Below are 22127 nucleotides of genomic sequence, written 5' to 3'. Positions count from 1 at the left end.
GTAAAAGTATAGACCTATAATCAGCAAAATTAACTTAAAGTTACAATTCTTAAGATTTTAATGAAATCAAACCCTGGTTTTGATTTTATTTAATGGGCAACACTTTTTCATCACTAGCCATTCAGTGCCTTTACATTTGCCTTCACGTGCACCAGGGACTCATAGGAAACAATGCAGCATGAAATCCAGTGTCGCCTATGTTTTATTTTGGAAAACTGCGTGTGCCGTGTGCAACGTGTGATCGATTGTGATTGCAATTATTATCGACTGACTTCTTACAACTACATGAGTTTGTTAAGCTGCACTGTGAAAAGATACACCAGCTAACCAACCATGACCGAAAATCTTAAGGATTATAACTTTAAAGTATCAAAAGTAAACATCCTATTGTATATATACCGTTAGGTAGTTTAGTTCAGTGGACTAAGTGTCTCAACTACACACACACTTCCAAGAGAGGCAATCAAATGTAATATTTAATTTTAGTAATCTATATTTTGGACAGGAAAGCCGACATTGAGAAAAACACTGGTAGAAACAGTGACCAAAGTCACAAATTCTGTACTGAATATTCTAATATTGTCATCCATTAATGGGACAGAGTCATGTAAAGTGAAAGAAAAGAAAGACCCTGAGTGGTAACATTTTGTTGGATCCTGTTGACAGTACAATTGGGTATGGTTAAGTCTGACTCTTAAAGGACTATTTCAGTCCGCTGGCTGAAAGGAGAAGTGAGATTTGGGATTCTGGCAGGGCCAGAGTTGGTTGGCCAGATTATCCCTCTCATGCAAATGCCCACCCTCCCGTGATGGGTCCCAGTCAAGCGTGGGGGACTCAGCGCTGCCCGCAGCTGCTTCCCGTTTCTGCTAAATCACACAGCAGCCATCTGGACGAGGCTGTCGCTGCACAACGCCGCCGAGCTCCTACGTCGGCGCTGACTGGGCCTCTCCAGACGGGCCTGGCCTTCTGCTCCAGTGGCTCGTCCTCTCTGTCCCAGCCCTCTGCTGCTGCCACTCCTCAGAGGACCAGTCGGACTCCTCAGGTCCCGGACACATGCACATGTCGGCCTGCTGGCGTGTGTATGGTGTGTGTGTGTGTGTGTGTGCATGGAGGGTGTTCACTCTCATAAACACCCTTTTGTGCGTGTGCTGCTTATGCTACCAGTAGTCTCTTGATGTCACGATTTGAATAGGAGGGTCTCTGTGCAGACACTTGCCACTGTGTCGTGTTCTCTGACTGTTTGACATCCTTAGTAAATTATATGAAAATATAAATATATTTTTAGTTGGAAAATATGGAATTTACGGCTTATAGCTCCAAAAACACTGAGGAAAAGATTAACATTTGATTTGCTTACAGCATTTTGCAACCACACTAATTGTACAGTATGTGGAGAGTTGTTTATTTATTCCCCTCTAACTGTAAATTCTCTTTCGGTGTGTTCGGTGGTTTACTATTTTGTCCAGAAATGCCAGTCATTCGCTCTTTCTCGGCTCTGGCTTGACAGGCAGGTGTCTCTGAGCGGCATCTTGAATGACGTCTAAACTTAATTATTCCAGAAGGTTCGAGAGTGTGAAATGAAATCTCCACATTTGTTAAGGAGGCAAACTGATGCAGTAAAACTCAGAGAAACTTTCCTTTAACTACCCTTTCAAAGAATATGGTCCAGTTACGAAAAACAGTCCTATTAAAAACACCAATTTGCCATGAAATATCTGCATGTATATACGGTATATTCGTAATGACGTATCCATGCACAGTTCTGCTAAGATAAAGGATAAAGGATAAAGAGCTAACTCTTTCTCCTTTATTCTTGCTACAAGTAATTCTCCTTTACTTGCTACGAAGTTTCTCAGGTATAAATTAAGCTGCTTCCCCCTTACTTCTACACTCATTCACCGTAGACAAAAAAAAAAAAAACAACATAACACTCTTTGTGCATATATAAAATATCCTTTATTGATATTTTGCAAGCATAAAGCTCCCTTCAAATGGCTCACTTTCATTTTGCGAGTTAGACAATTCTTAGCCATCAGGTATGAAACAAAAAGGCCAGGATAACATTTTCCCATGATAAAACCAAATGTAGCTTCCAGCAGCAGTCATGTTTTCACCTCAAATACATTAAGTACAGTTGAACAGAAAAAAAAAAAAAAAAATGCAACTTTTTTTAACTACCCTAGAGACAAACAACAATCATTATAATAAATACAAAAACAGACAGGAGTGTAAATGTGATATAAATAATATGTAGGTTGTTACAAATACAAGAACAGGTTGACACTTTGGAAGGCAATATGAGGTTATCTACACTGATTGTTACGTTTTTATTGATTGCATTTAAGACCGACATTAAAGTAGGTTTTCCTGTACTGAAAACAGCTGCAGAGGAGAATCTTTTATGGACATTTTCAGTTCACGACAGAGATGTGTAAATAAAAGGATAGAAATCTTTTCTATTTCAAAACTAGAAAAAAGTTGCTGCCTGGTTTTCCAAAAGAAAAGTCACGTTTACATTTTATACATGTGGCAACTGTATAGACATGAGTTAAACTTAAGTATAAAGTGGCACAGAACCTCAGCTGTGTCGTCTCCACTGGACAATATTTTGTTCCTTTATAAAAGACAAATGAATAACTACTCTTTCTTTTTCGCATGGTATTTGAAAGGAAAATAATGGATTTTTTAATAATTGTATACATTTATCTGTGTTCAACAAACATGCATCCTTTGTATAAAAAACACAACTCTCAGACATCAACAGCATCTTTTACATTTTGTTTTTTCTATGCATTTGTTGAAGGTGCATGTCTATGAGTGAGTGTGTGTGTTTTTTCCATATATACACCCGTTTGTGTGAAAGTGTGTGTGGACGGGGCTCAGTAGCGATGCTCCCCTCGCGTTATGTGAGAGGAGAACTCGTATCGGTCTTGGCTCCGGTGACCGCAGAGGTTGCACTCGAAGGGGTCTCTGAAGCCGTGGCAGCCCATGTGAATGGTGTACATGACGTGGTCCAGGAAGAGAACGCGGCAGTGTTCGCACCGGTACGCCCTCACCTGCTCCCCGTCCGCCGTCACCACCTTGAAGCCCTCGGAGGCCATCTCCATGCTGGCCCGGATGGCCTCATACTGCCTCTGCTGCTCCTCCTTCACCAGAGGGAGCACGCCGTTCCTCACCCCCGAGGTGATGTGATTGGTCAGGTAGATGAGGCCGGGTGCCGCCCCGCCTGGACGATCCTCATTGTTGCTCTCGGTGTCGGTGGAGTCCTGGCCGCTGTGGCTGGGCGAGCCATCCTTCTCGCTGGAGGCAGACTTGGAGTTGGAGAGCAGCAGCAGGTTCTCAGCTGCACTGTCTTTGGCTGACAAGCTGTGGCCTGTCCCCGTGTGGCCCTCGGGCGCCGGCTTGTGGAGAGGGTACATGGAGCTGAGGCCCACATCAGAAGAGGAGGCTGGGGAGGTCTGGACCAGAGGCCGCAGCGACTCGGCCCCCAGGTAGCTGATGGCGCTGTTGATGGCCTGGTCGATGACGTGGGGCTGAATCAGCTCGCCTGCTCCTCCGTCGTAGGAGAGGTCTGACAGACGTTTGTCACCTGAGGTGCCAGAGAGAGACAGAGGAGCAATGTAGAGGTTAAGCTTTACCGACCCACATAAAATTTCACCTACACCCTGTGATTTCACTATCTTGGAAATGAGCCTGCTCCTCTCTAGCTGAGTTGGAAAATGACTTAATGTTATTGTTTTTTCTGGTCTCGTGATTAATTAATATCCAGGATCTAACACTCAGGAAATATTATAACAAAGTCTCTTCTAACAGCGATTAAACAAATGAAAAGGCACAATTCCTGACCAGACTGAACTGCATGCATTCTGCAGAGCCGAGGTGGCAAAGAAAAGACACAAAACACACAGCAGCTTCACCTTATGCAGCTTTCACAGGTGCAGCCGTCACACTTGTTTTTCAGCAAAAGTAGCAACATTGTATTTACACAAAGGAAGCAGATTTTAGCCCTTACCTACAAACTTCTGTGGCATAGTGCTCTTACGTTTAGCTACATTATTAGCTAGTCTGTCTAGCACCAAGGCTCTGTCAGATCCCGTCTGGCTTAAGTCTTCCCTCTGCTCATTCTGGTTGCTTTCTTCCTTTACTACTGGAAAGCAAGACAGAGAAGTAGAATTCAGAGTCAAAGTAATTTGCGTTTATCCTGTTTAAAGCGATGCGCTGGTGCCAGATAACACATGCCTGGTGGTATTTTTCCTCACAGGGCGCAGAGCGGACTATTCTGACACATGTGAAGCCCCTGGTCTGTAAATAAGAGTATTTGTCCATGCTCCCAGATCATGTATGTAATGCAGAGCTTACAGCACCCTGCACATTCAGTAAGGATTCTATAGTGTGTAGATTTAATTCATGACTGCAGAGGATCTACGGACAACTAAGGAACTGCATACTGACAGCATGTCCAAACTGACTTGATTAGCTCTGCAGTTATTTTGAACACAGAGCTTGTGCGTGAGCCTCTGTTCGCATGGAAATGACACTGAATTCAACCTGACTTGCCGGGGCATTCAGTAACTGCAACACTGTCGGCATGGTACACTGCTGTCACGCACGCACGCACGCACGCACGCACACACACGCACACACACACACACACACACACACACACACACAGAGTGCTGTGCTCAGGGTAAAGTGGGTCATCAGACTCGGGTGAGAGTGAAGCGAGCGTCTCACGGGGCACCAACCTGTGTAGATGCTGTTCTGCAGCCCCATGCACTGGAGGTAGTTGTGGCAGCGCTCCTTGTGCTCCTCCAGGGAGCTGCGCTGCTTGTAACTCCGCCCACAGTAGGCGCACTTGTGGGGTTTTCCAACTGCAAGACACAACTTTCTGTCAGTGAACAGAGCGGCGCAGTGTCCCACGCGGGGACTGATCCCAAAGCGGGGCTTTCTAAATAAATACACGTCGGCTTCGTTACACAATCACGATCCAAGCGACAGGTGAGTCCACCTGTTCCTCTACGCGCTCCCTTCACTAGTTCTGTCACGGAGAAACGCGCGAAGTGGTGGATTTCCCACTTTCCAGTTCGGCCTGGGGGGGGGGGGACGAACTGGGTGTTCGGCCCGAAGAAAAGAGCACCCCCTAGAGGAAACCCGAGGAGAAGCGGTCCCGCCCACACTGCCAGCAGATGATCTTTGGGAATTCCAGAGCGAACGCTTCACCGGTAAACTTTTAGATTTCTTAGGATGACATAAGCATGGCTGTAGCTGCTTCTGAGGTCATGTCCTCTGTATTTTCTGGGGGAATTCAGGAAGAACTTGAGGGGATTTTTTTGGTTCTACAAATATATATACACGTGGTGGGTATTGTATAAGATGACTCCTATATAGACTCTATTTTAATTCAACTACTTTTACACCAACAAAATAAATAAATGAGGGATTGACTATCTCCCCACCTGACGTGTATTCCTGGCCTTGTAGGATAAATCTTCAAGTTGAATAAACAAATTATGAAAAATCCATATAAAGAAAAGAATTCTTATGTTTTTTGGTCCCAGGTTTTGGAGGGGGAGGACGCAGCATTTGGGGACTTCTGGCTATAGCTTGTTCCTCTGAGCCATAGAGCTTTTGTCCCAAAAGTATAAAAAAAAAAGGCAAATAAAGAGCCACACCTTTGCACTGGGTGAAATGTTCTTTCAATAAAAGGAACATAGGCACTGTAATTACTTTTAAGTCGATTCCCCATACATCATCCCGGTGTCATGAATACTCACCAGCACTTACTCAGCCACAGCTGAAAACAGTTCCAGAAAAAAATGCACTAACTACTCCTGTTTGAGTAACATTTGTTGGCAGACTGCAGTGCCCACCTTTTTTTAGGAAATGACTGAACCCTTTTTGAATGAAACTGTATGTTTGTGGCCCGTTTTTAAAGATGAGATGGGAAGCAATGGGCACGGGGCTGAGTGCCAAAGACAGGGTAGGGAAGCCAAGTGTCGAGAGACGGACTATTGGCTTTGGGTCTTTCCATGGGATTTGTTGACAATACCAAAAATAATCCTATTATACTCATAAAAGGAATACTATTAATATAATTAGAATATTTCTATCTTTAATATCATTTATCCTTTAAGCATAGGCTGCCACAGTTTGTAAGCTTTTTAATTGCAATTCACTAGCTTCCATGTAGCCTTTGCTTTTCAGAAAATCCAGTTCAGTGGCCTATGCGTACCAAAGTCTGGAGACTTAAAAAGTGCTTGAGACAACTAATTCGACGCACTGATGACAATACTTTAATTTTTTTTGACGTTGTTTGTTAATGCATCATATCTGCATATTAAAAATGGTGAGAGATTGTAATCTTGCCACTTAAGCTTTTACTTTCTAGTTAACCTATTCAGAGCAGGCTTTGAAAGTGCACTGTTTACACCCAGAATATTTCATTAACACATACTTCTGCAAAATATTTGCAAAAATAAAGTGACACCATATCTGCACCCTGTGAACTTCCCCTTATATAAGCCTGAGCTCTCGCCGTATGCACTGCAGAACGTGCCAGAAGTCTGCAGTGTGGGTGACCTGTGCGTACTCACCCGAGTGGGTGCGTAAATGGCCAGTGAGGGCGTCCCTCCTGCGACACGCATAGCTGCAAAGGTGACACTTGAAGGGTTTTTCCCCTGAGTGGAGCTTGATGTGGCGGAGGAGGTTACCCTTCTGGGTGAAAGAGGCACCGCACTGGCTGCACTGGAAAGGACGTTCTCCTGGGGACAAGAACACAGCAGACACACACACTGTACTGTAAAGTGGCAGATAGCACGAACAGAAAAAGAACAGAAAAAAAAATAACGTGTATGTTTTTACTTGCACTCAATTATTTTTATGTTTTCCATGTATCAGGCAATTCATGACTTTTAAGGCTTCTCTTGGTTGCACTGCTCTCCCTAATCTCGCCACGTTTGATCCCTCCACTGACAAGAATAAAAAGCTCAAAGCCTTTGTCTTTTCTATGTGGAGAAAAAGCAGGCTGCTGATGTGGGAATGCGGGGTCACTGCACTACAAGCGTCCCGAGCGCCAGAACAAGCCGGATGATGGAGCACCTCTGGGGCAGAGAGCGATCCAGCACCCTGTGGGAGGGTTTCACAGCAGAGCGACACTCCATCTCTCCATGCTCCCCCTGCCTCACCGACTTCTGGCGCTCTGATCGAACACGAGCCTTTCAGACTCAGCCTGCCAGTTCCGTAATGCACCATTGCCTAGGTCAATTTGATCTGAAAATCTCATTTTTTACTCTTCTTCGTCTCTAAAATAAGAGCGGCACATCACAATGCAAATTCAGCCTCATTTGAATAAAGCGAAGGAAACACTTTGTGTTGAGAGCCAGTCTTCCTGATCAGCGCCTCTGGAATAAACCAATATCCAGCCTCTCCGAGTGTTGTGGCATTCTGTGAGAACGTTTTAATATGCCTTTTTTTTTTTTTTTTTTTTTTTTTTTTTTTACAAAGGCCTCCCATAAAATAAGAGTCACCAGTGAAGCAGCAAAAATATATAAAAAAGGAAATTCATTAAAAATGCATTTCAGGAGCAAAGACTCACCACAGAATATTTTCTATTTAAATAGGAGGCACTTCATTATGTCCTTTATTGTACTTTCTTTTGCATTTACATTAGTCTAGTGTTCCTTTCTTCCATTTTGAGTTTCATTAGTTTCTAAAGCTTGATAGTTAAAGTGCCTTTTTCAAAAATGTTCCCCACCACTGGTTTGGCTTCGTTACAATAGAATATCAATTTTGAAATTTGAAAAACTTTTAATAGCCAGATAATTGTCACTTTATGGAGATTCCATTTAATTGCAGCAGATATCCTGTTTCTCAACTGAGGGCATGTTTTTTCGGACCAAGCTCATCTCTGCTACTTTATCGCACAATAATTTGATCAGTTACTGTTGCTTGTCATGTGGTAATTCAGAGTCATTTAGATGAACAATAATGAATGCTAATGGTATGCTCAAAGTCTATTTCACGCACGATAGAAGGGTCTACATGCACACAGCCAAATACAAGCATGCCATCACAACGACAGCTGAGTATAAGGGTGTTTGAAAACATAAGAACAGGCAATGAGATTTATTTCTACTTATATCTCTATTAGTTATGTGTACAGTATATATGATACTGCTTGTCTTAATGTCAAAAAATTGTAGGAGGCAAATACTAATTTTTTTGCCATTCAATGTCTAAAGAGCTGCTCTAAATCTAGGGAGGAGCCTTAGCGGAACCCTTTCTACCCCTCATCCATCCTCTCATACTGACAGTGAATATGGGTGCAAAGGAAGGGCAAGAAGTATTGCAGGTGGCTTACCAGTGTGGCTTCGCTTGTGCACCATCAACACATTGGGGCCAATGCAAACTATCCCACAGATATCGCACTTGAGCTTCCCGTTGGGCAGCCGGATACCGCCGGCCGAGGAGAAGGCCTTGGCTTCGGGGCTCGGCTGTGAGCCGTTCACCTTGGCCCCCGAGGCATCGATCACGCGCAAGTCTTCCGCACACTCCTCCTCCTCCATGCCATTCATGTCACAGGCCAGCCCATTCTCCTCATCACTGCGAGCCTCAACTTTAATGTTACAGGCTGGAAAAGAGGGCAAGGGGGGGCCACGGTTTAGAATACGAGCATGATTCTTTCATGATATTATATACTAAAGATGGGCAATTTATCAGTGTGAGATTGATGCTGTGGCATGAGAATAACCTACCTAAATGATCAATTCTAAAAATGCTTGTGATTTGTTTTGCTTTATAGATTAACCTCTTTTTCATTTTGCCTGGTCTGACTTCTTCAATATAGTTTTATAGTCATTATCACTGTTAGTTTTGTTCTTAATCTTACTATTTAATTTTTTTACTTGATACTTTTTTCATAATTTACGGCTGACTAATTGTTTTTTTTCAGTGACTGATTTAATTTTTCTTTCTCATATTGTTCGGCCTTTTATTTCGGTGAGATACTCTGCTAAACGCATGTTTGTTTGTTTTTTAATCTCACCTACATACTTTTTTTTGAAGTGAATTTATTTTTTTGTCTGAATGACACACGTATTATTCGGCACTTTTGTTACTGAAATAAATTACATGCTTACGGACTCATTTTATAAAGACTTTGGTGATGAACTCAAACAGTAATTTGCAGCTATTAAACTCAACTTTGAAACTCATTATGAAAAAATATGGCCTGGCTTTATTTGAATCCATTCAGTACAGCACTGTACTGTTCATTGCCTCTTTCTTCTGTCGCGATAGACACTGTGTTTTAGCCCCTCCAACTGCATTATAATATAAGTGGGGCAACAACGGCTTTGTAATGACAAACCTCCTTTAGTGCACAATGTGACATTTTCATGTTTACAGGGATGCTGCATCAAAATTTCAAAAACTTCCCCTTCTATTTTAGGCATTTCGTGAATTTAGCCTGCGAAAAGTCAACAAGTATCAGATAAGAGCAACCCGCAGCCTACACATTTAAACTGTACACTCTACTGCTTATTTCTTTGAAAGAACTATAGTAGATTTCATAAGGATAGACAGGTGGAGAGCATATCTACTGTTACTGAGGATGTTGATGAGGAGGTGAAGAAACACACAGATCATCTCGCACCATCACACTTTTGGTGAAACAAATGACAGCAAGATAAACAGGAAACAGAGACACAGGAAACAGTGCGAAACTAGGGACGACAGCGGTGTGCATCAGAGCAACAGAGTGAAATGAACACACAGACACATGCGCAGAGAGCCTTTTCACCAGTCTTGATCTGTCTCACTTTTGACATTTGATGATTTTCAGAATACGGAAAGTAAATGCCGCAAGACTGATGAATGGCAACTATTATCTGTGGAACTGTTAGAAAAAAATCCATAGTCTCTGTGTGGTGTTCCCAAAGTGATCAGAAAAGAGAAGTGCCCTCTGTGTTAAACTAACAGCTCCTTCTTTTCCCACCATAGAACGTAAGAGACATTTAAGAGAACTGACAGCTCTTGCAAGTCCCACAACTACCAGAATGTGGTTTGCATGTCATGGTGGCAGCCTGATTTCCCCATCCCTCTACCTCTGTTTGTACAACTGAAGAGGAAGAGGTGGAAATCATGAAATATAGGAATCTATGGAAAAGGGGAAGCTTTAGAAAGAGGGCCTGTCTAACTGAAATACCAAGAATTATGGAGAAGTGACAGAAAGGGAAGCACGGGAAAGGAATTGTAAAACAGCCTCTAACTGAAACAGTTTTGTTTTTTTTTTGTTGTTTGTTAGTTTTTTTTGTTTTTTTTGCATAGTCTCATTTTCACCGCGAGCCACCAAGGGAACATAAATCCCCTAATGTACACAATGTTTCCCATAGAAAGCAGGAGGTGGAGGAAAATTTGAGAGCTAACACGGAGGAAGGATCACGAGATGTACAGGATCTCTTTTCCAATCAAAGTCACGTAATCCGACCATCCATCTCCACACAAGGTGTGTCTTATTTTCAGTTGCAGGACAAACAATCTCCTCATCTGTTCGACTGTTGAAAACCTTTTGGACAACCTCTCGTGTCTTTTTGCTGAACAGATGAGATAAGACAAACACAGACTGTGCACGCAAAGAGAAGGAAAGGCTTCGCTGTACAAAGCCGAAGGGCTTCTTAACAGTTGCACAAAAGTGCAAAGGATGACGATGAGTTATGGTACAAAACTGTGTATGAATTAGTTACCAAACATATTACATGTGCATCCATATTGTAAACACAATCCAATGAAGATAACAATGCATGTTAGCAGAAACTACTGTATGTGAACACAAAACTCTTACACCATTATAACCAGAATGCTTTTAGTTTCACTTAAGAGCTCTCTGTTTGTACATGCATGAACAGATATAACTTAAGACAATGGTTCTCAACCGTTTTTGTTATCTACACCATCTACACCTTATTTGAACCATTTTGCATTACTTCTGGCAAAGTAAACTTATCCCTTCATTTGAGCTGTCTACTTTAACTATTCATCCATCACCTTCAGCTAAATATTTCACATACTTATCCATTACTTGAAGATATTTCACTATTTATCGATTACTTTCAAATATTTCACCCTTTATCTGCTATGTTTACTATATTAACCATTTATTTCTTACTTTAGCTAACATTATTTATTTTAACCATCTGTCTATTGCTTTTAGCTAGCTACTTGAACTTTTCATCAATTACTTTCAGCCAGCCGTTTCAACTTCTCAAATGTCGTTGCTATTTTTGCTCCTTTTTAAAATGAGTTTAGCTAATCCACAATCTGCATCTACAGAGGTACTCCCTGGGGTACAAGTAACCCTTGTTGGGACTCACTGACTTAAGACATATTTACACCTTCACGTCATTCTGACATTTTGTAAACTGCAGTATGAAGTGAAGTTGTGCACATGTCCTACTCGTGTTTGCAGAGGTGAAAGAGAATTACTCCTGCACTGAGCAGCCAGAGTCATCTTTTTTTTTTTTTAGAGATTTTACGTTGTACGTGTTGCAAAACGTGTATAAATTTCTCACTTCAGCCGCAAGGTTTTTCAGCCAGGCATAAGCACTCTAGCGGTGATGTCAGTGTCAGAAAAAATTAAACTGAAGGGATTTTTTAGGGCAAGCGATCAAGTTCGTGCCATTTGCATATCACAGAGCTCGAAAGCAAAACTAAATAAGTGGCAACACCCCTTCAACCCTCCTAATTTAATTCATGGTTTTAGCCACAACATCCCTGATTGCCACAATTTTCTGGATAACTTAAGCACTTTTCTAATGTCAATGTGGAGTCATAAAATTATGTAAATCAATAAAACGGCTTAATCAGACCATTGCCTTGCTCAGTATTAGCAAGAGGCATTTCTCTGCACATGGAATTGAGGCCACTGATTAAGGAAAAACTCGATTTAACAACAATTTAAACTCCAAAGCAGATGTATACTGTACATAAGGTATTCTGCATATTCTCACTGATTTAAGGAAAATGAATGGTTGGAACAAAGCACTAAAAAACCTTTATCTTTATCTGCAGTTGTTAGTTCCTGAAACATCTAATACACCAGCAAGGCTCTCAGATTATCAGCTGGCTAAAGCAGACATAAGGGAACCATGAGCACTGGGCTGCCCCCACTTCTCATGGATATGGGGAAGTTGTAACTAAACTGGGAGTAGGAAGAGGCTTTTTACTTTATATCATGTTTGTCACAGTCACACATCCTGATTAGCTCTTTTTGGGAAGCAACTGTCAGATCGCTCGGTAGACAAACAAAACAGGTCGCAATAAAATTCTTACAACCTGGTGTGGATCAAATTGTCAAATTACAGGTGAAGTGGTAACGCAGTCTTTTGCAGGAAATTAAACAATGACAAATATTGAGATATGTGACCAAAAATAATATATTTTTGAAAAGCTATATCATTCATGAGTTGGTATAAAAAGATAAAGATAAAAATATTCAAACTATATTGACAGAGATCAATAGCAGATACCAAGCAAGTTAGCAAGTTTGTTAGTTCTGCAGTGTGGAAACAAAGGGAGCCTGCTGAAGGTTACTGTTACTGACTTGTGCTGCTCTCACTGCCTGAAAATAACCCTGTGTGCAAAGTAGTGGAACCACATATGTGTTAAACCATGCCAGCAACACACTCAGCACGACTTGCAGGAACACCAAAAACAGCCTACTTTTCCCCTCACACTTTTTTATTTTAAAAACTCGCCTCCATGTTTTCGGGAACTAGACAGCTCAGTCTCCCTCTCAGTCTCATGTCTCTGAAATAGCAAAGGTTCTGTCTGAATCACTGAAAGTGAAAGAGAAATCATTGAACTGGGATGTTGTGAAGATCCTCTTGTGACCTTAAGCAAATATGTCTCCATGCTTATTTATTTCAGTTATAGCTGCACTGAAGACAATAAAATTAATTTAATTTGCTTGTCTGTGACAGTATACCAAACAGTGGATCGGGGAAATTTTGACGACAAAATAGGGTTCACTCTGACGTAAAACCTCCCTTATGCTTGTAGTCGTATATGTATGAATTGCGAAATTGTGCATGCACCAATGACGATCCCAAGTTGTGAAGACTTGTTTGCAACAGGAAACAAACTGGTTTTAAGGTTTTGAGCTTTTCATACTTTGAGGTCCAGTGTTCCAGATATAGTCCCCCCTGCTTTTTGCCTTTTCTATGACAGAGAACTGAGCAGCACATGATCCTGGGTGATAATTATAACTCATTCGGGCTTTTATCATAGAGGCAGTGATGCATAGATGTACCAGATACTTGCACTTCCCTTCTTTCTCTCTTTAGGCTCTTTTTCTCTGTCCCTATGTAGGCACATGTACACACTCACACTTATGCGAAGTGATCCTACTTAATAGGGATTGAACGGAAAGTCACATATAGTACATCTAAATCATCTTCTATCGCTGTTTTCTGTTTTTCCCAGATTTTACCAAACATCCATCAGTCGGCTGAGGTGAGGCGTGCACAGTCGCATAGAACGTGGCACTGCACATGCCTCCTAACTCGATTCAGATACCGCCGCAGCACTTGTTCAGAAGTGCTGAGAGATTCCTGTATGACATCTCAACAGTTGTAAAGTCAAACAGAGAACATTTGTGAGTAAGTGTGTATGTGTGCAGGTGTGTGACCTATGTGGTGTAGTGATGCACTGATCTCTCTTGGGCTTGGCCCTGTTCCTGAACACTCTATCTCCAGGAGTGTTGAAACTGTCTGATGGCAAGTTCTTCTTAGGAAACTCTTACACATCCTATTTCAGTTTCCTCTCATATTTTATTTTTGACTGTGAGCTGCTAATCTTTGTCGTTATCTGGATAAGTGGAAAAACACTGATAGGATGATCAAATTCGAGCTGTCATGCTTGTTTTTGTTTTTGTGTTTCTTTTTGGCCATCGAGTAAAATCATTTGTCATGATGAAAACAAAATATACAACCCACATTTTCATGATCCTGAATTGCGTCTCTGTCTGTCCATTTCACATCTTTAACTGTCTAAAAAAATGTCCTCACACTTTTCTGATTCTTCATATCTCTATGTCCTACATCTACTATCTTTGTGACTGGTTAAACTAATGCAATAAGTGGCAGCAGGTCTCATGTGGACTGGAATCGGACATTCTTTGGACATGTTAATGTACTTTAAACTATTAATAAGCTATGAATTTCATGAATAAACAATTATAGTAAGCAATATAATACTTACGTATTTGTCCTGTGTAGGTTAAGTCAGATACATCTTGCTGGCATGTAAAACTGATAACCTTTAATGACGATTTCAACCTCAACATTTCAATTTTTTCACAAACCACCCACGTTAGAAGACTTGAGATAAATATACACTGCCGATGTGAATCCCCCTTTCATGCTTCATCCTTATTTTCACCATGGTATTCCCTGGCTTGATGTTCACAAACTCAAATCAAGGCCACATTAGCTATTCCTTAAGATTCGGCTTATTAATGACATGCCATGGATCAAAGAGATTTCTGTTTTTTTTTTTTTTTTTTTTTTACCTTTTCTGCCAATGACCTAAATGTGTCTCTTTGCAGCTTTAAATTAATTTTTCCAAGGGATTTGGAACAGCAAATTTCCCCCACTGGATGTGCATGGGATTAAACATTTTTATGCTTTTATATATATATATATATATGTTATGCTTTTGATACTGACATTACTTTCATGTAACCGTTTTACTCTTTTCTGGATGCTTTGGGAATGAATACATTACTGTTACATTACTGTTGGGAGAGGCACTGCTGTGGTTTTGACTCATGTTATTGCCCCTTCGTGGGATACGCTCTACTTAATGTGGCAATCACACACTCATACTAATTTACACAAGCATCGGTGATGTTCTGACTGGCTGTGGGTGCACTTGGTGAGATGTTGCCTCTTACCTTTGTCCCCTCTGTTGTTCTGCTGGTGGGTGGAGCCGGCTGACAGGTCCTCAGGGACGGCCATGGCCTCTTCTGCCTCCTCGGACGCTTCGTTGGTGGGGGGGCTGTCCCTGCCTGGGGAGACACACACCAGTAAACCCCATGATATGTTTCATTCAGGGGAGAAGCAAAATTACCTCCAAGTGGGTTTAAGAGCTTGTTTGTGGGCCTATTGTATCTACTTTCTGCACTCTATGGTTCAATTATGCAGTCGGTAGTCTTTTACCTGGCATCTGGGCCATTTCCTGGGCCTCCTCTGTCTCCATGCGATGCAAGTACTCTAAGGGGAGAGAGACGGAGATGGATTTGGTTGTAAGTTTAATCAAGTGCAGGCGGAGGAAACAGCATTATAAAAAGGTAGAGCGGAGTAAAAGGTGTACTTCTCGGCATGACTCCGTCACCTCAGTGAGATCACTCTTGTCACAGCCGCAGACACACCACTGTCCCCCACATTACATTACAAAGAATCACAGACATTTTCATTACGAGTCTGACAGAGAGACTGAACTTGGAAAGTGGCTTTGCTTTGGCTGATGGGGCCCACTGGTAGCACGACTTTGCTGGGAATGAGCTTTCAGACCACATTTGTTATTTATTGTTAATTTCCTGCCACGTAATCATCCAAAAATGCAAAGTGACTGCCGCAAAATTAAGCAGAAAATTAACTGGCCCCAGGTCACCAGGGATGCGGGCGTTTGCGTGCCCAGCTGATCGGCGCTCGTGTTCTCTCTAATTTAGTGAGCATGCATCGCTGAGCCCGCGGCCTGAGCACAGACACATGCAAGCGACAATCAGAAAAAAAAGAGAGGCAGAGAAAGTGAAAGAAGAAGAAGGAGAGAAAGGCAACAAGATAGATATAGAGGCAGAGAAGTAGATAGCAATGTGGGAGCAAGAAGTCAGAAGAGCAAATGCAACAGGAAGGTGTTGAGAAAAGAAAAGAGACAGAAAAGCAGGCCAAAGGAAAGAGAAGTTCTCTTTATTTATTAATTTTTTTAGCAAGACGAGGCAGTCGCGTCCAGAAGCAATTCTCCGGCCAGGGCTGAATATCTGAGGAGTCACCAGTGCTCGTGGCCCCATTAATAATGGATGGCCCTCAAGCCTGCAGCAGATGGGCCCGACAGCTTCAGCCCCAGCTCCGCCACTTCAAGAAGCCCTTGGTGGGGCCGCTGCCCAGTCCAAGCAGCCACACAGGGAGAAGTGAAGCTCCCGAAAATAGCGAAACGAGCCCAAGGGAGAAGGGGAACCTAGGTCTTCCTGTTTTACTGACAGATGGCTCCACACATTTGGAACAAATAGTGGGAAGCGAACAGGCCGCTCTGTCGCAACGCACAATATTCTGCGGAGTCAAGTCAGGAGCTCGGCAGCCTGCAGACGCCCAGGATGCAAGTGTGAGGGGAGGAGGAAGAGGGAGGAGGGCAAAGGTCGCTGGTGCAGATGATTTGTTTAGCACAACACAGGGGTGTTGCGTGTGACTCTGCTGAGCTCTGACTCTGCAGCGCCGTTCTTCAGCATCTGGAATTTGGAGGTCGGGTACAGAGGGAGGTATATTCTCGTGTGCCCTTTTTTCTGGGCAGATGGTGCGAGGGGAAACACGGATGTGTTGGTGAGGGGGGCTTCGACAGAAGTAAAAAAGAGAGTTCCTACATTCAGCCACAAGCCACTTGCCACGCAGGCATGTGGAAAGTAAGGTGCACGTAGAATATTCAGGAAGTAGCTATTTTGTTCGAGAAAGTGATACTATTTTCATGCTGTTTCTGTCACTTTTTGAAAAACTCTTTCCATATTTTTTTTAGTAGTACTTCAATCTTTAGACACTACGCCTCGAGTATTATCTGATGAACCCAACTGGAATTGTCCTTTGCCAAAGTTTCAGGTCTTACCTATTAAAAACTGAAAACATACTTTCATCTAAAAGCAAGTGTTGTGCAGTTAAATTGTTTTCATCCAACAAACCAATTATGAGCTTTTTCTCATTTATGTAATCCAATCAAACTGAAATTATTAAAATAGCAGGATTTTAACTACTTATTGCTCATGTCCTGGTTGTAACCCGGTGTTTTGGTGTGTGTGTGTGTGTGTGTGTGAGTGTATGAACTGGGGGCAGGTGGAATCTTTCAGCCAGTGAAATGGAAGTCACAGAAAAGACTTCTGAGACTTCTGAGACAGAGCGCAGGGGGACTGGAAAAGTTTTGGTCTGACTACGTCAAGTGAGGAGAGGCAGGAAGAGGCTTGTGGGTTGACAGAATTCTCGGTCCTCCTCATGTGTGTGTGTGTGTGTGTGTGTTTGGTGGATGGCGGTGGTTGAGTTGGGGGGGGGTTAGAGGCGTCTGCTCAAAGTGAGGTGTAAAAGCTGCACCAGGGAGCAGGGTGGAGATGAGAAATAACGAAACCGTTAACAGATACTGAGGACCACACCAGCAAAGTCTGGGTACCCTGAAGGAAACACAAATACTGGTATGTGTATACCTGAGTATATGTAATACACATTTTAATGGAACAGTAAATGAGGGAATACGTGAAGAAACACTCAGGTATAGAAATGGGGAAAAGATTTCACAAAAAAAGACATTTCTTGAGTGTTTCAGTTTGAACTGAATTAAGTTCTTGCAAAATTCTTGCAATTTTAAAAACTGTAATAATATTCACAGAGTATGATATAATTTGATAAAGTCTGTTATCTTTAATGGACTGATTAATCATTAAAATCCAAAACAGAAGTGTGATTAAAGACCAAGGAGGCCCATGTTAAATATTTTTAGATGTTTCTGCTTAGACGTTTGGCGGCAATAAAAATAAATAGCATTTAAACACATCAGATTATACATATCTATCTATATATCTCTGTCTATCTATATCTGTATCTATATATATATCTATATATATAGATATAGATAGACATAACCGTTTGTCACTTCATTCTCACTGATTGCATGCACAATCAAACAATATGAATCATAACTCTAGATACTTACTCATATACTCTACTAAAAGTTTCCACTTGAGACAGTCACTAAGCAGACTTACTGACAATTAATGAAAATATCTGAATTCATAATTCAATAATTTTCACTCCCATGGGTTTCATGAGGGGTATTGAAGCTCTGGGCACTTTCTTATCAACCATTAGGAAAAGAGATTGTCCTACGCTGCCAAGCAATGTGGTACATGGTCACCGTTGTTCATATGCACATGGGGAATTCTCATCAGTGAGTCATGAAATGTATGGGTGTCAGTGGGTAGATAGGGTTCGCGGATGTGTTCTGGGAGTCTATCGAGGGGGTGAGGGAAGAGCAAAGGTGCGCTGAAGAGAAGTTTCCTTCATTTGCATCTGACACACTTCACTACTCTGCGATTCAGACAGTACAATCATTTTAATAACTGTCTGTCTTCCTCTGCCCCCCTCCTACTTCTGTTTCTACTGACAAGAAAGATAATGTATCTGCAGACAGATTTGCAGCACTTTCAGCACTTCTCTTTTCCAACTGAGCTCTGAAAAAGTCTTATCTGAGCAGGTACTTGGAGTCCACTCTCAAGTTCCAACATCTGAAATCAAACTTACTTTTTTTAGGGACCTTTAGCCAAGTGTTAGTTTCCCTCGAATGTTTGCATTTAGGTCTGATTTTAGTGAAATTACTGAGTAACTGACTACCCTTTAAGGTTTCACACAAAAAATAAGATTTTACTTAGATGAGAACGTCAATTGCATTCATACTTGCTTAAAAAGGAAAATACAAATTAGGCTACATAAAAGGAACATGCTGTCCCACAGTTCAAGATGTGAACAAAACGATGAAAACTCATTGATTCAAAGCTTTACCTCGCACAAACGCCCCGATACAATTGCTGCCAAGATAGAATTATGAAAGGGTAAATTAAACCTTCATGTGATCAACATTTTAAGCTCCAGCTGGGCTTAAATATTTTCTACAGAGGCTCGGCGTCTACCACCAAGAATTCTAGGTTTTGCGCCGTGGTTAAAAAAAAAAAAAAGAAGAAGAAAACACTTGATTTCCTCAGCAGTTTGACAGTGAATCTTACTTTCTTCTTCTGTGTTTTTTTTTTTTTTTTTTTTTTTCTGGGCGTTGATGAACAACTTTCCACCTCAGTGTCTGCATTGTAAAAAAGTTTGATCAGTCCTGCCTACATGTGCGCGTTTTTTTTTTCTCCCCCTTCACACAGACGTTTAACAACCGAGACCGTGGGTCGAACGAGTGAATAGAAAGCTTTAAGGGTATGAGAAATGATCCGATTTATCGATTATTAATTCATCTGAGACAATAGACACAGCGTAGGTCGGTGCGTACTGATTTCCTGTTCAAGCGGCTCTAAAATGTTTCCACATTCGGTCCTTTGGCCCTTGACAAATATGCGTCTTAATTAAAAGCTGGTTTTTTTTGTTTTGTTTTTTTGTTTGTTTTTTCCTGAAAATGCGCGTTTTAATATTTTATTCAACTCCAGAGAACGAGGGACTATCTGAGGTTTACTGGGCGCGCACATCTGTTGCAACAGGTGCTCTAACAGGAATTTAAAAGTGTATTAAAGAGGCTGAAATGAGAACGAAATGCCTGGATAATTAGTAGGACTCCTTAGAAATTAGATGAGTATTTTTACATAAATCTACGTCATTGTGAAGTAATTTATCCATATGTTCCCAAAAGAAAAAGACACATGGAAAATGGGGAACATTCCATTTCTTCCCTCAAATTACTGGCTGTAGAGAAACAAATACGGCAGTACAAATGAATATCGTTTTTTCTGTATTTAATTTTAAAAAGTACTCGGCTTTGTTCATCCCTGACACGTCCTGCATCAGCAGAGAAACACGCGCAACTAACGGGATCTGATGCTGCGGCGCACCTGCACCGAAACTCTAAGGAGAGTCTTTTCCAGTCGGGTGCAGAAGTCTCCTAAAAGCCCCGAGAACAAACTATCCGAGTTCCGCGGCGTCGAGCAAGTCTTCGAGATTAGCGTGGAGCTGAAAAGTGCGGTGGAAGTCACTTTACCTGCTATTCCTTGAGTTTGCAGTATGAAGTTCTTCCAACTCTCCCCGGCTCCATGTGCAGAAGGTCGCAGCGCCGCGGCGGCCCCATGGAGCTGCGCCCTGAGTCCCTCCCCTCTCCACTGCACTTCCTCGTTCCAGCCCAACATGACTATGTCTCTGAGCTCGACTAGGGCATTTTGCTTGCTTTTATCCACAGGCCGAGTCTGCAACGGGGAGTCGAGCCACCGAGCCCCTGGCGCTTGCTTTGTGCCGTGCCAATAAAAGCTGACACCCAGTAGACCATTACTGGCAGCCATGCATGAGATGGGATGAGGCGCGCGAGGAGAGTGGACCGTTCATTGTTTATTTATTTCATTCTCAGTGAGGAAGCTGATGAGGGGGGGACTCCTCACTTGCATATTGGACAGCTCCCCTTCTGTCACCTGTTCTGGCACGCTGAAGCAGTCCATGAAATTAACACAACTGTTTTCTTTCCCATATAATGAGTTCCCCCCCCCCCTCCTCTATGGTCTTTCATCCACTTGACTTTACTCTTTCTCTCCAGTGATGGTCCCTTTAGTGTCAGAGCCCCTCGTCCTACCCCATCACATCAGCAGGTGTCCACAATCAGGGTTATGTCTGAGCCTGACCAAGTTGGTTTCCTCTTTTAGAATTATACTCTTTGTTACTTTCTGTTTTAAGATGCACATAAAGTGAGTCAGTGGCTCAGTCCTGAAGTTGATTATTTTGCAGATATGCATTCTTTTCAGTGAAATGTGGTTTTCCCCCTGGTTTTGTGCACTGGGGTGCACAAACCAACACTACGCCACTGGCACTGTGGCTCCAATTCGATCAGAGATATTTTAGCTTCAGATGCTTCCATCAATATTCTATTCTACGCGACACTTTAACATCAGAAATTCAAAAAACTGCTCGGAAGCGACTTGAAACTGAGATGCATAACATCAAATGTAAATTAGTAAACCATCAGCACACTCCGTCTGCAGCACATGTATCTGGATAGGGTGCAATACTTCATCTCCCTCGCTTGTTTCATCATTCATACTGATAGTTTTAAGACAGTACAGCAGCAGCCACATATCACATATCCAGACCCTTTTAAGATGTTTAATAGATACTTTCCAATTTTCTTATACTGCCAATCTAAGTGTCAGTCTCTTGTGTGCAATTGTATGGTTGAATCCAGAGAATGATGGGCACCCATATATTGTCTGAAATTATTAACAGAAATATAAATTGTGGATTAATATTGATGGAAAAATCTAAATAAATAATGAGTTACACCTCTGGTTTGGCTAAAATATATCACCTCTCATTTTCAAATATATCTTGTCATTATTATCTCATTTGAATATCTGCTGGTGTGGATCTTTGCTGTAATTACTGAATTTGAACTTAAAGCTTATACTATTAAGCTAGAGTCCTTCCTTCCTACAGTGTATATATTCACTGCTGATGAAGTTGCAGGGGTTTTTATACTCTGTTTCCCAGAATAAGTGGTGGTTATACGCCACTGCTTTCTCTGCTTGTGACTGTTTTTCCTGAGGACAGTATCCCACTGTCCTCAGGCCCCACAGAGCGCTCTTATCTCAGGAGAGGCTGCGTGTGCTGGATTGCTGAGTCACCTTTCGTGGGAGGCTGCCCTTATCTCCTAAGAAGCACAACATTCAGGCAGTTGGTTGCAAAAGGAGGAACTTTGGGCAGGAGTGCTGTGGCCTGCTGTGTCTTCACGGCCATAATATGGATTGCAGCAACGCTCGCTGACTTCCTCAAGGCCACACAGCCAGCGCTGCTTCGTCAGAGGCTGCAGTTTTCTCACTCTTGCAGGTGTGAAAAAGCTGCAGGATGGGCGACTCTTGAGGCCACACAGAGGGAATGCTGGGACTGTAATACGACTCAGCGCTATCAGCGAACGCAGAGGTGTCCAATCATGACTGGGGTCTTCCATGACCCAGAGATACTCTCCCCTTTGGTGACACAGCAGCTTCACTCACTGTATGTCTGAGTGGCAAAATACTGCAAGGACAACGTCTAGATGAGTTACTGCAAAAATGGGATCGACACTCACCACTGGCTGAGTTGCTCATAGTCATCCTAACGTCTGACTTCTACAAGGCATGTAAATTGTTATTGGTC

The 22127-nt window shown here is 42.2% G+C and overlaps 1 protein-coding gene across 7 annotated transcripts; it reads right to left on the bottom strand.

Moving 5' to 3' along the window:
• Positions 1-1986: 1986 nt before the first annotated feature.
• Positions 1987-20287, bottom strand: ikzf1 (IKAROS family zinc finger 1 (Ikaros)). 7 transcript variants are annotated; one of them, XM_040139832.1, is made up of 8 exons: positions 19993-20111; positions 15216-15269; positions 14951-15064; positions 8360-8629; positions 6594-6761; positions 4746-4871; positions 4013-4147; positions 1987-3589 (listed from the first exon to the last, which is right to left on the bottom strand). In XM_040139832.1, the coding sequence occupies exons 2-8, from the start codon at positions 15253-15255 to the stop codon at positions 2880-2882; spliced, it is 1563 nt and encodes a 520-aa protein (XP_039995766.1). In that variant the 5' UTR covers positions 15256-15269; positions 19993-20111; the 3' UTR covers positions 1987-2879. The 7 variants fall into 7 exon arrangements, with proteins under 7 accessions (XP_039995766.1, XP_039995767.1, XP_039995768.1 ...); XM_040139833.1 differs by having other exon boundaries at positions 4013-4144; XM_040139834.1 differs by lacking the exon at positions 4013-4147.
• Between the last annotated feature and the right edge of the window lie 1840 nt (positions 20288-22127).

Source organism: Xiphias gladius, chromosome 11, assembly GCF_016859285.1.
Source record: "Xiphias gladius isolate SHS-SW01 ecotype Sanya breed wild chromosome 11, ASM1685928v1, whole genome shotgun sequence".
NCBI lineage: Eukaryota > Metazoa > Chordata > Actinopteri > Istiophoriformes > Xiphiidae > Xiphias > Xiphias gladius.
This window is presented reverse-complemented; position numbering and strand designations above follow the sequence as displayed.